At 43.1% G+C, this 13,529-nt stretch overlaps 1 protein-coding gene across 11 annotated transcripts in view; it reads left to right on the top strand.

Moving 5' to 3' along the window:
• The window catches only part of MEGF11 (multiple EGF like domains 11), a 254,601-nt gene that overhangs the window by 216,134 nt on the left and 24,938 nt on the right, over positions 1 to 13,529 (top strand). For 9 of the 11 annotated variants that reach the window (XM_033070496.2, XM_033070491.2, XM_033070495.1 and 6 more), the window contains 7 exons: positions 405 to 551; positions 2,991 to 3,125; positions 6,203 to 6,331; positions 9,139 to 9,267; positions 9,959 to 10,087; positions 12,514 to 12,642; positions 12,786 to 13,019. In XM_033070496.2, the coding sequence (XP_032926387.1) occupies positions 405 to 551; positions 2,991 to 3,125; positions 6,203 to 6,331; positions 9,139 to 9,267; positions 9,959 to 10,087; positions 12,514 to 12,642; positions 12,786 to 13,019 (1,032 nt within the window). The remainder of the gene's footprint in view (positions 1 to 404; positions 552 to 2,990; positions 3,126 to 6,202; positions 6,332 to 9,138; positions 9,268 to 9,958; positions 10,088 to 12,513; positions 12,643 to 12,785; positions 13,020 to 13,529) is intronic. The other 2 variants (XM_033070493.1, XM_033070497.1) reach the window with 2 other exon arrangements.

Genomic DNA, 13,529 nt, shown 5'->3' with positions numbered 1-13,529 from the left:
AAATACTGAACATGTTTTTGCAAAATCCTGATTTTTCTTTTATGGTCTTCCAATTCTCAACAGGTAAGTAATCAGGCTTCAATCAACTGCCTATTTCCAGGCCAGTTATTTGAGTTATTTTGTGACTTTAAAGCAATTCCTGACCTTCATCTCTTGGATGACATGCAGAGTTTCTTTAATGGTGCTGAGGACTGAACAGGAGCCTACTAATACCTGCAGAATTCACCTCTCTGGCATTTTCCTAATTTTCACTTTATTAAGCAGATGAAAGTGGAGCTGTTTCCTTCTCAGACTCCCTCTCTGGCTCTGAGGGACTGTGAGGCATCAGTCCAGCCAAGCATTTCTTTGATCAGTGAGCAGAGTAAAAGTTGTGAGAAGCCTAACGTGTGGCTTTATGTCCTTAGGCATCCACTGTGACAACATCTGCACCCAGGGCCGCTGGGGACCCAACTGCTCCATCTCCTGCAGCTGTGAGAATGGGGGATCCTGCTCCCCTGAGGATGGAACCTGTGACTGTGCACCAGGATACAGAGGACCCTTGTGCCAGAGAAGTAAGATTTTCCATAGCTGGCAGGTGGGAGTGCTCCTTTATGGCACCAGACAGACAAACCCAGTTCCTGAGCTGCTTTAGCTCATGAAATCCTAAGGGCAAAAGAGTCTGGAAAATGCTCCTTCATCAAGAAGTCAAGGCACTGAGCTGTGCCTTGTGTTTCTTCTGATCTGCACCTGGAGGTCACAGGTGACCTGAGAGGAGAAGCAGGACCTTTACAAACCAAAGCTGGCAGGACACAGATTGGCAGTGAAGTCAGACCTGTTAAACAGAGTCATTCACCACCCATCCCATAATGACAAGTGGATGAGCATTGCCATCAAAATAACAAGGCAATGTTTTCTTGTATGCCAGAAAAAGAAACACAGCAGCCTGAAATAGCTCCTGTTTGATGCTCTGCTGCTACAAATTAAAATGTACCAAGCAGATAAAATCCTCTCATTTGCTTTGTCTAGGAGCTGCATTTGCCCCACAGGGACTCTAATTGATCCAAACTACACCAACCATCTTCCCATGTAAACACAAAGTGGATTTGTCTTTCTTTTCTGCTCAGCATTCCTTCTTCCTGTAAGACATTCTGCATGCCCAGTTCATATATCCCCTTTGATTTCACCAGTTACACTTGACACTAGAACACACTCATCTCTAGAAATAATTTGTAGCTGACAGTTTTTATTTAAAGCCATTATAACAATGACCTCTAGCACTGCTGTAGTTAATGGCCTATAAGCATTTCCATTATAAACCCCAATTTCCAGGTGCTTCAGCATATCTGTGTAGCTGTAAAACCTCTCTCCAAGGCTAAAATCTGGTGCTCAGAGCTTCGGGGAGATGAGGAAGAAAATGTTTTACAAATTCAAAACCTTAAGAGTGCAAAACTTCCAGAAGTTAATAGTTTCTGACCTTTCTGAGATGAAAAAACCCCAGCTTAGTTCTATCAGCTGAGCAAACCTTGTGCCCAGTTTGCAGGCTCAGGAGTCAGGCTGCCCCCTGAGGATGTTTGCTAAGGATCTAATGGGGAGAAATTTTCCTCCCCACTGGGCTGGCAGCAGAGAGATCCTGTGATGCTTCTGCTATTGCCTCTGTGAGCACATGGCCTGGGAATCCAGCTTGCTTCCACCTCTTCTGTGGGATTCAAGAATACCTGGTGAACAGGAGACCTTGCTAAGCTTGTTCTCAAAATCATCCACATTTTTCTTTTAGAAATCAATTTAGAAACAGAATTTAGGCTGTACAAGGAGAGCTGAGGATGATACTGAAGATGATACTCAGCCAACTTGTTCTGTCCATGTAATCAGGATTACATGAGACACTGGGATGGTTTAGTGCTCTTAAGCCTGCAGAAATGTCTCCAGGAGTGATCCAGGTTGTTTTATAGCTACTGCATCATCAACCAACCTGTCAGCTAAGCTCCAGCTGGAAATGTGCAGTGGGGTAAGAGCCTGACACCCTCTGAGAACATACAGTCCAAGAGAAAATTCTCATTTGCTGGAAAAATAGAACAGACATGATTTAGTAACCACTGAGCCAGAACTACAGAACAGAGAATCACAGGAGTAAAAATAAAAACATATAAAGTTATTTTTACTGTCACTTACTGCAATTTAACATTTCTTTGTGTTATCTATTGCAATGAATGTTTGGACAGTGGATGCTTTTTCACTCTACATGCTCTTAGAAGCAAAAATCTGCTGTTAGAAGAGATGCTGAGCCATAATCCTGACTCTATACCTGATGTACAAATTCTGTAACAATTTCAATCCAGGTTTTATCTAGTGTGATTACTGATGCAAATCAGGTGGTTTTGCATGGTGTTACATAATTAACATTATTGGATTCTGTTCATCACTTGGTGGCTGTTGTTCCTGCCATGAAATGTATAAATGACTGCCCCAGTTTAGCACAGGCATTGCACCAGACAGCTTTTGGCATAGTTGTTTTGACATAAAATATTGTTTCCTAAAACACCTTCTCTGATTTCTTGACTCAATTTCCATTTCCTTCTGAGTTTCTGTTGTCTGTACCCCTGTGCCAGTGTTTCTTTGCCTGGTTATTAACCCTGTCTGCAGTAGGCTGGGAGGTCTCAAACATCTCAAACTCCTGTTTTGTCAAAGAGTTCAGGTTAAAGAGACTCAAATGAGTGTCCTGAGAGAGAGAGGCTGCTGAGAACTCCACTGTGGTATTCAATAAAAGATTTCCATTAAATGAAGGATTTCCATGAGGAGGGAAGGTGGGAATGTTGGAACACAGGAGCAGTTTTACCCAGAGCCTGCACTTGATAAGACATGGAACAATCCAACGGGCTTCATCATTTCACAAAATTGTGGTTGATAAATTAAGAAATATAGGTTTTGGTTTAAGACAGACAGAGAATTCTTGAGCTCTCAGTGATGAGAAAACATTGGAAAACCTGTGACAGCTTGGTTTGTTGTGTTTTCAGTTTGCCCCCCTGGGTTTTACGGCCACCACTGCAGCCAGCCGTGTCCCCAGTGCGTGCACAGCAATGGTCCCTGTCACCACGTGTCCGGACACTGCGACTGCCTGCCTGGCTTCTCCGGCCCTCTCTGCAACCAAGGTACCCCCAGAGCCCCCTCCCTTCCTGTCTGTGACTGCAGCAAGCCCCATCCCATGCTTCCTGCCTTCTTCCCTTGTTTCAGCAGTTTAGATCCCAAAAAATCTTCACTTCCGAGGGAAAATGCGAACAGGTACTCACTCAGTCACCCTCTTGTAAATATGATGTGCTCCTGGTTTCATAAATAAACCAGCTCTGCCACACTGGATGGAAATGACTGTGGAATGAGACACCTGCTGTAAATACATCAGCACCCAATGGCTTCATTTTTCTTGCTGCTCAGCCTGTCCTCACCTGAATGTTGATAGCACCTTCCTGTGATCTTTGCAGCAGGACAGGGAGGTGCTGGTGAAGGTAAAGCCAGCTCAGGTGAACAATCCCAGGACAGGGAGGTGCTGGTGAAGGTAAAGCCAGCTCAGGTGAACATTCCCAGCTCAGGTGAACAATCCCAAACACCCAGATGTGCACAAAACCTCCTTTACACTGTGCAGGACTGGCTGGGAAGAGCTAAAACCTTGGACACAAGTGCAGGAGACAGGAAAGTTGGCAGAGTTCATTTTCACAGGTGAAGAGGAACTTCAGCTCCCCCAAACACCCATCACCTTTCTGTACCTTTGAAAGTTCCACATTTAACTCCAGGGTTCATTTTCATCCTAAAAATATCCACAAAATAACTCAGCCTTCTGCACTTTCAGTTCTGCATATTGCAGTGGACATTTTCTGCAAAGATATTTAAAAGAAGTGATTTGTAGTGGCCACTGCCCCTGTGAAGTCACCATCCCTGCCAAAATTGAATGACACTTTCAATGACCTGCCTTCAGTAAGTTGGGATTGCAGGCAGCAGTTAAACATAGATTAAGTATAACCATGGTTTTTTGGGTTTTTTTTTTTCCTGTGCTGTATAGTCAACTAAACATTACACCAATTAATTTATTAAAATGAACGTATTTCAGTGAATTTGTCCATTTTATGTGAAACATTAGCCAGATTTCAAAGCGTAAGCAGGTCTAATTATCCTCTTAAGAAAACTATTTTATTTTTGCTCAGATGTTCAGCACTTCTGGTTTTACTTTGAAATGTTGATCTATCCAGCAAATTAATCTTAAAATATTCATGTCCTAATTAAAATCAATTTGTGTTGCAGTTTGTCATAATGAGTTAACATGTAACTTTATTTTGTAGAAAGAAAAATGCTAATTAATTTTCCATTAGAAAAACGTGAAATGAAGATTTCACTTTGGAATTTTCATCTCCTTATGCCATTGGCAGCAGGAACATTCTTCCACCAGCAGTATGTGCATGTGAGGAGCTGTGTAACCCCCAGAACTGCACAGGTTGTACCAGGGATTCTGAGCTGCAAACAACTAAACAGCTGTTTTATGAATACCTTTCCCACTCACGGAGCAAGATGGGTTGATAATAATTTGTTATCACTGCTAGAACACACCTGACATCCCACAGGGCCTTTAGGAGTCCCTCCTCAGAGCTTTCCCAGCTAATTAACATCCCAATCTGTGTTGTACAGTCAGGTTGCTGCTGAAGAAAGCAGCTTTAGGCCTTGTTTTACAGCTCTCTAAAAATGATTGAGGCATTTTAAAAGTGCTTGGATTTGGATCTCACATCTTCACAAGAGTCACTCTTCAGTCCACAACCAGGCAGTTTAAATTAGGGAGAGCCAACCATTCTGTCATCCCTCTGTGCTGCCATTGCAGAGGGCATCCTCCCATTGCCCAGAGACAAGAGGAGCTCCTGGGGAGGGATCCCCTCTGCCAGCTCTGCCTGTGTGCACCCAAGCACCCCAGGGTGTCCTGCTCCCTTTGCCAGCAGCTCTGTTTGGATCACAGACCTTGCCCTGCTCCATCAGTACTCCTTAGTGCAGAACAAATCAGCTCCTCTTCTAAGGAAGTCCTTTGAGAATTCCATTTTTTGTACATACAAACCCCAGCCTTCACTGAGGTGGTGTTGCCTGTTCTGTTTGGCACAGTGTGAAAGCCAAACCCAACTTTATCCACTCCATAGTCTACAGAAACACAAGCAGAAAACAATACTCAGCTATAGTAAGAGCAGAAGATGGCATATTATATAAAAGCCAATGAATCACAGCTCAGGATTTCAATCTGTGGCTGATTCACAGTCAGGATAGATTGAGGTCACCTGCAGAGACTACTTTTGAGAAAGTGAGAGAGGCTGAAGTGGTAAAACAGCTGCATAATTCAGGGAAGTGCCTTAATCACTTTTTTGACATGGCTATTATTTACCAGGATACAAGTCCAGTTCCATTTGTTACACTCTTTGCAAAGATGGACTGTATGTTTTATCTTGTTTTGAAAATACATCTGTTTTTGTCAGGGAACACAGCCAATAAGAGCCCAGAAATGAAACATTTCATTCGTTACTGAGCAGAGCTTTCCATCAACTTTAACGTTAAAGATTTCCAATAATTTGGTGGGAGGTTGAAGATCTACATGTCTATTAGTTTCCTGTCACTGTGCTTAGGATGTGAGAAGATGACTCTGGAAAAAAATTTAGAGTTTCTTTTCTTCCAACTTCACTTAGGTGGGCACACAGGGAAAGGTGCTGATTTTGTTGGGATGCAGCAGGTCTGTTAAACAGCTCTCAGTCAAACAGATACATAACACACATAAATATATATATATACATATATGTAAAATCTTTGGAAGCCAGATCAAACCCAGCCACTCACTTGTGGCTGCTACTCACTGAATTCTCCTAAATTTTTCTTGCTCTCTTCCTCTCCTTATGACCCCTTTTCTCTGTTTTGTCTCTCCTCTTGTCATCTTTCCATTCTGCCCCACAATAATTGCAATCTTCTGGCTATATTAGCTTCATTTAACAGCAGAAAAATAGATTTTGATATGACTTTTTCCCATTGCTTTTACTCCTGGGATGCAAGCAAAATGGACTCAAACCCTTTCTGCCTTTTCCTGATTTCCAGAGGAATTGTGCTTCATCAAAGTAAAAACGTTGTAATTAATTTTATCTCTAATTGCTAAATATTGAATCCTCTGACTTCCTCACATTCCTTTTGAAGATCCTGCAGTAAACTCTTTGTGTTTCAGTGTGTCCCAGTGGGAAATTCGGGAAGGACTGTGCTGAGCTGTGCCAGTGCACCGAGAACGGGACCTGCAACCCCATCGATGGATCGTGCCAGTGCTTCCCGGGCTGGATAGGCATGGACTGCTCCCAGAGTAAGCACAGCCTCATTTCTGCACCTCTGCCTTCAAATGTCCTGCTCTTGTGTTTGTTTAATGCTTTCTGAAAGTTAAAGATTCTGGGGAAATCTCTGTTGTATTACAGCTCTCTTTAAAGCTGATTTCTTTTAATTAATCTAAGTTAGCTTTGGATTGAATTAGTTTCTGCATTTAGAGTTTGCAGAAGCCCTGACTGGCTTTTATTCCAGGAAAGCGAGGTCACAAGCTCTTATCAGAAAAGAAAGCTCCATGCTCCCTTTTAATTTCTAGCTGGATTCCTTTTTATTTATTTTTTTGAAATCATTTCCTTTCAGCTATTACATTTAGCCATTATTAACCAGTAAATGTTTTCATGTACCAAATCCCTAGAATTGAGAAATTAGGCAGCTGAAATATTTCTATTAAATGTAATTTAATTGTAAAAGTCAATGTGGCCTTGTAGGGATGAAGGATTTCTTTCTGAAAATTGCCCAGGTAGAAGATTGGCATTTGCTGATCCCGAAGTGTCATTTCCTGAGAGCATCCCTTAATTGAAGCTAGATCACAGAGGGAGGCAATATCCGATCATTCAGAAATGTTACTTCATATTCAGGATACAACTAACATATTAGACAGCATTCCAGAGTAAAATATATTAAACTCCCAGTGATAAAGCAGGAATGGGATAAAAACAGACGGCTGTAATTTTGCTTTTATTGTGCGTCTTCCACAGGCAGAATATTGCTGTCACTCAAAAACACAGAAAAAAAATGGAAAAAAAGACAGAAAGCTGCACACATTCCTCATTATATTTAGCTATCTAATTGGGAAATGTCTGTTAGTGTCTGTTAACCTTGAAGGAAGATGGTTTTCTTGCAGAGTGAGGCAGGCCAGGTCAGCAGGAGCAGTTCAGGAGGCAGGACCTGGCTGGGGGCGCTCAGGGCTCTGCGTGAGCAGGGGGGGACGTGGCTCTGCTCAGTCACTCCTTGCACACAAAGGGAGCTCTCCCAAGGTGACCCTGGCCCACTCCAGGCTCTGTGGGCACCTGGCTCCCCTCCTGGGCTATTTCCAGCCCTGCTCTCCCATTAACCTGGGATGACCTGGACTTGGAGCTGCACAGAGATAATTTTAGCTCCAACTCCAGAGCCAGTTCTGGGTTCACTAACAGCCCCTGCAGCTCAGCCTTAGAAAGGCATTGAGAAAGTATTTCTGGTTGCTTACAGCACAACCACTTCAGGCCAAATCCTGCTCAGCTTTACATTGTGTGAGTCCAGTGACCTTTTGTTGGATTTACGTCATGGCAGGGGATTTTTGGCCCTTCATTTCTGTCAAATGCCAGAAACTTCCATTTATCATCCATGGAGCCATTGGCATCCATGAAAATAGGCCTGGTGTCTGTACTTTCAGGTTTCCTGGGAACTTTGCCTTATTAATTCATGTCTTTAGCAGGAAGCAATGGAAAGTGCTTTTTAAAGCAAAAATATAGTTGTTATATTGAAGGGCTATCATAATTTTGGATCTTTTAGTCTGGCACTAATAACTGTAACTTACTGCATTCATTTTTGGAGGGAGGCTTAAAATAACTTTTTTTAATGTATTAATATTGTACTTGTTGAAATATAAAATAGACCCAGAGATTTTAATTTATTATTAGCCCCCAACAACAAAAGCAATCTGAATTTGTGGATGGGAATTCATACTGGAAGAAGTTTTCTTTACATTTTTACATGATTGGAGTAGCACTCTGTGCTTCAAATGAATGTGGTAATTTTAGTGGTTGATTGCATAGCAAAGTAAACCTGAATAGCTGAGCTTTATTATGCAAGAATTCCAGCATGTCAAAAAGAAAATTAAATTACCTTCATATCTTGCAACGCTGCCCAAATTGTCCTCACAGCCAATGCCAGGGAGGCAGGGAGAGAGGTCACAGCACAGACAGGGTCCTGTCCAGGGTCACTGCTTCACTGCAGCCAGCACCTGATCCTGCCTCCCTGCAGAGGATCATGGAATCACAAAATCCTGGAATGGAAGGGACCTTGAAGGACATCCCATCCCCCCTGCCATGGCAGGGACACCTTCCACCATCCCAGGCTGCTCCAAGCCCTGTCCAACCTGGCCTTGGACACTTCAGGGATCCAGGGGCAGCCACAGCTTCTCTGGGCACCTGTGCCAGGGCCTCACCCTCCAGGGAACAATTCCTGCCCAATATCCCACCCATCCCTGCCCTCTGGCAGTGGAAACCACTCCCTGTGTCCTGTCCCTCCATCCCTTGTCCCAGTCCCTCTCCAGCTCTCCTGGAGCCCTTTAGGTCCTGGAAGGGGCTCTGAGCTCTCCCTGGACCCCTCCCTTCTCCAGGTGAACATTCCCAGCTCTCCCAGCCTGGCTCCAGAGGAGCTCCAGCCCTCAGAGCATCTCTGTGGCCTCCTCTGGACTTGCTCCAGCAGCCCCAAATCCTTCTGCTGTTGTTCCCCAGGGCTGGAGGCAGGTGAGGTGTCACCTGAACAGGGCAGAGGGGCAGAATCCCGTCCATCAACCTGCTGGGAGCAATCCCTGTGCCAGGGAGAGGTCACAGGGTGGCACCAGGGCTTGGAGAGCCATTGGGGGCTTGGAAGGACTGGTCACTGTGTTACTGTCCAGGAAGGACTGGTCAGTGCCCAGGGGTCACTGCCCAGGAGTCCCTGCCAAGCCCAGCAGTGCAGGGCTCTGCCTTTGCTGATGTCTCCCAGGTTCTCCCTTTATTGTCACCCCTCCACAGCACTAACACAGTATCATTGCTGCTTTTTTTTTTTCTTTTGTCAGCTGACAAATGTTTTTTATTTTCATAGCTTGTCCCACTGGGTTTTGGGGCCCTGATTGCTTTCATTCATGCAACTGCCACAACGGAGCACTGTGCAGCCCCTACGATGGAGAATGTAGATGCACCCATGGTTGGACGGGGCTCTACTGCACTCAGCGTAAGCCTTTCAGAGACAGGGAATCTGTCAAAGTATGTGCTGCTACCTCGTGTCTCTTCCAAGTATTGCAGTTTTCCCTGGAAAACCACATGCTCCTTACTCCTGATAACCTCACATCACCCCTAAGAAAACACTCCTGAAGCTTTCCAAGGTTTTTATGCCTTTGGCACTCAGTAAAGGAGAGGAAAATCATTTAGATTAGAGATTCACTGTTAGAATTTGCATAGTCAGTGTCCCTGCTTGTTAATGCCCCAGTATTTTGTGGTCTGATTTAGGAAAATGTTAGAGATTTCTCACCCTAGTGCCAAATTACTGATATGAAAGAGGAGATCCAATTCTGGTGAGCCTTTTAAGAAGGTTCTTTACTTGCAAGTAATTGATTGATCCCTTGTCTTCCAGAGAGTTTCTGTTTAGCATCTTCTTTCACTTCTTGAAAATGTAGTTTGTATAGATGGGTCAAGTTTTCATTCTTCTGAAACACTTAAGAGGCAATTCTGTAAAGATGAGAAACATTACTTCAAGAAAATTGGCTGTCACAGTATCTCTGCATTTAGACCATCAAATAAATGTCATTAAATATACAGAGGCTGAAAATCCATAGATTTATACACCCACATTCTTTGTGTGATAACACATCTGACTTTGGCTTTCAGCTTATTTCTTACTCTTGCCTTGTTTTGATTGCTGAAAGGTTGCCCAGCTGCTTTTTATGGAAAGAACTGTGCCAATGTGTGCCAGTGCCAGAACGGAGCCGACTGTGACCACATCACTGGGCAGTGCACGTGCAGGACAGGATTCACAGGCAAACAGTGTGAGCAGAGTAAGTACCCGTGCCCTCAGCCCTCTCCTTCTCCAGAGAGGATTCTGTGTTTCAGAATTCTTGCACAAACAGGTCTTAAATGAGGTGTTACTGTCAGCAGGACAATGACCATTATATAATATATATAATCCATAGGGAGGAGAGGGCACCTCTGGAAAACTGGGCAGTCTAAGCATAAAGAAATTCAGTGAATCCCTGCAAATTGGGCTTTTCATTCCCAGGCTAAAGTTGGGTGAGAGAAAGCAAATCACTGCACTCAGTGCTGCCTGGATGGGCCCTTCCCCAACAACTTGTACTGATCCATACACACCAGCCCTGAAGCTGCCTCAGGCCTTGGTAATCTGCTGAGAGCCCCAGGATTCCCAGTGCATGCTCACAGAAGGGTTCAAAGGAATAAGTTCTCTCAATAAGTCCTATCTGCTCTCTGCCTTCCAAGGAATATTGGGGATATGGAGCTTTCCCACAGAAATTATGATGTAGACATGGACAAAATAAAGATTCATCATGAAAGCAGATCAAGGGAAACAAGGTTGAATCCCATTTTGGGAAGGGTCTGAGTTTAGCCTGAGCAGTGGGTAAATGTTTCCCAGTGAACCTCAATTCCCTTGCAAGGGATCTGGAATATCTTACTGGGATTGCTGTCCATGTCCCACTGGAATATTTAGCAGGCTGTACCACATGGCTTCTTTAAAGAACACAGAATGAGCAAAGTGGATGTGCTGTAACTGGATCATTACTTGTTTGTCCAGTTCTCACACATTTACTGTGATTCCATACATAAATCCACCTCATCTTCCCAAGCATTAATTCCACAGGGTTCTCTCACATTTTTTGGCAGTGAGGTAATTCAGTGACATTCCTGCCAGATTTGCAAGGGAAGGCTTCTTAACTGCAGCTTGCTACATGGATCTTTATGGAAGTATTTGTGCATGTAACTTAATTCATAAATATGTTTTTGCACACACTTGCATTCAGCAGAGTGAATTTCTCAGAGCCAAATTTGTGTGATCATGGGGGATTGCACATGGCACCACTGTAACTCTGTAAGTGCCCAACTTTCTGGAATTTGGGGACACTCTTCCCTGCAGCCACAATCAAAATAAGAAACTAAAGAATCCCACAAAGAACTGCACAATAGCAGGTTTTATACAAGGACCTGCTTTATTATTTGACCCCTGTATAAAGCCTGAGGCTTTCTTTTCTATCCAAACTACAAATGTATTTATTTACTTGTTTTTCTACTGTTTAATCTAAAAGAATCTCTTCATTAAGGCTCCTTCCTTCTCCAAATCCTGCTGAATGGGCAGTCACACTGCATTGCAGATGAAATGCTTAATTGCAGGCATCATTTCTGTGGTGCAGTCCCAAAATTTAGGCCTTATTCATTTTAAGTAGGCTGCAGGCTAATAAAAGAATAAGCATTAATTGTAATAATTTTAATTTTTTCATTATTTGAGTACAAACAGATTAAAGATACAATTTTAATACACACTGCAGATCAATAAACAGATACTGGCTATGGTTCTCTATTTAATATTACGTTTTGGCTGCCAGAAGCTACTTTGAGTCTGACATTGGGGAGGTGTTGTCATGCAATGAAAAACATTTGCAGTGACACACAAGGAGTCTCATCCTGAACAATATATTCCACAGGATCATAGCAAGGGTGCATGTTTCCAGTAATGCAGCTTCTCCATGGAAATCAGTGGGATGTGACAGACATTGTTTCTTTCAATTTATTCTTGAATAGTGCCTCCAGAAGTACAGTAAGCTGCCTACAGATTTATTGTAATAGCCCATCATGGTAATTGTATGAATAAATTTCTCAGCTGGACATTCAATCATTTTGTCTTTGATAGAAACACAAAGACAGGATAGAAAATCCTTCTGTATTAGGAATCCTGATACTAAAGCAGAGCAAATCCAACCATTCAGATGCTCAGTTCTGAAATTCCACCTGCAATGTTCTATTCATCTCCTGGCACTGGCAGGGATGAGTAGGAAGGCATGTGGGGTTTGTTTGGTAAAGGCTGTTGGGTTCATGTAAAGGTTCATTAAAACTTGTCTTTGCAACTCCCCCCATGAGATAAAATACAAGTAGGTTGCTGAAGAATGCTGAGCTCTGCTGTCTGCAGCTTCTGAGATCAAGCTCTGTTAAACTCTGAACATTTGTAATACGCATCAAATCTTCTAAAGCCTTTGATTTCATTCTAGGAATTTTCCAGAAGGTTGCAGCTTAATAAATAACAAACTGCACATAGAATACATTTAGCTCCTGCTTTAGACTAATAATCATTTCATATCAGGGTTTTATCCTGGAGATCCTAAAATCAGGGAGACTTCTCTACCGAATTTCCCATGGCATGTGTTGTGCCCATTCCCCAACACAGTAGAATTCTTTTCAATGTTTTTCTTTGGCTCCCCAGAGTGCTCTCCAGGAACATTTGGTTATGGTTGCAAACAATTGTGTGAGTGCATGAACAATGCAACGTGTGACCACGTCACAGGCACCTGCTACTGCAGCCCAGGCTTCAAAGGAATCCGATGTGACCAAGGTACAGTGGAATTCTCTCTGTGAAATCCCTCTCTCCCTCTCTCTCTCCTCCTCTCCAATGATGCACTTGCCTTAAAAACAACAGTGTTTCCAAAATGAAATGCACGATTCAATTTACAGTGTGTTATGAATTACTTTTAACAGCGGCTCTTATGATGGAAGAATTAAACCCCTATACTAAAATTAGCCCTGCTCTTGGATCAGAGAGGCACTCAGTGGGAGCAATCATTGGAATTATTATTCTCCTTCTAATTATTATGGTCTTGCTGGCACTCTTTGTGTGGTATCGACGGAAACAGAAGGAGAAGGGCCATGACATGCCAAGTGTATCTTACACTCCAGCCATGAGGATGACTAATACAGATTACTCACTTTCTGGTAAGGGTCTTTTTATGTTAATCAAATCCAGACTCATATTCCTGTCTGTTGGGGAAATACAAGTTTCTGTGATGTGTAACATGTGTTATTGAGCCTCAAAAATAACGACACTTCCGTTCTTCCTCAGAATACCCTGATCTTTAGACACATAAATGGGACAGGAGAGTAAATGTAAAACTGATTTAAGCTGCTTTCTGTGTGGAAGTTGATATGGGATATGCCTAGGCAGGAAATATGCTGCACGGAATTTTGAGTTATGTGCATCCTGTTGTGGTGCAGAGATGCTTCCCTTTGTGAAACCTTGGGAAGTCTTTTTTTGTTTGAGGAATGGGATTGGCTGGGTCAGTCATAAGGTTTTGGTTATGTCTGTGTTGCAGTTTGGGATTTGAGGTGTCTGTTTGGTGTCTGTCTCTGCTGTGTGCAGAGCAGTCCTTGTCACATAGACAGCTGGTGGGAATCATCCTCCCAGGAGCTGAGGAAAGCAGGAGAGAGGAAGAGGAAGGCTCTTCA

The sequence above is a fragment of the Catharus ustulatus genome, chromosome 12 (assembly GCF_009819885.2).
Source record: "Catharus ustulatus isolate bCatUst1 chromosome 12, bCatUst1.pri.v2, whole genome shotgun sequence".
Classification (NCBI taxonomy): Eukaryota; Metazoa; Chordata; class Aves; order Passeriformes; family Turdidae; genus Catharus; species Catharus ustulatus.
Note: the sequence above shows the minus strand (reverse complement) of the source record. Positions and strands in the feature narration are given on the sequence as shown.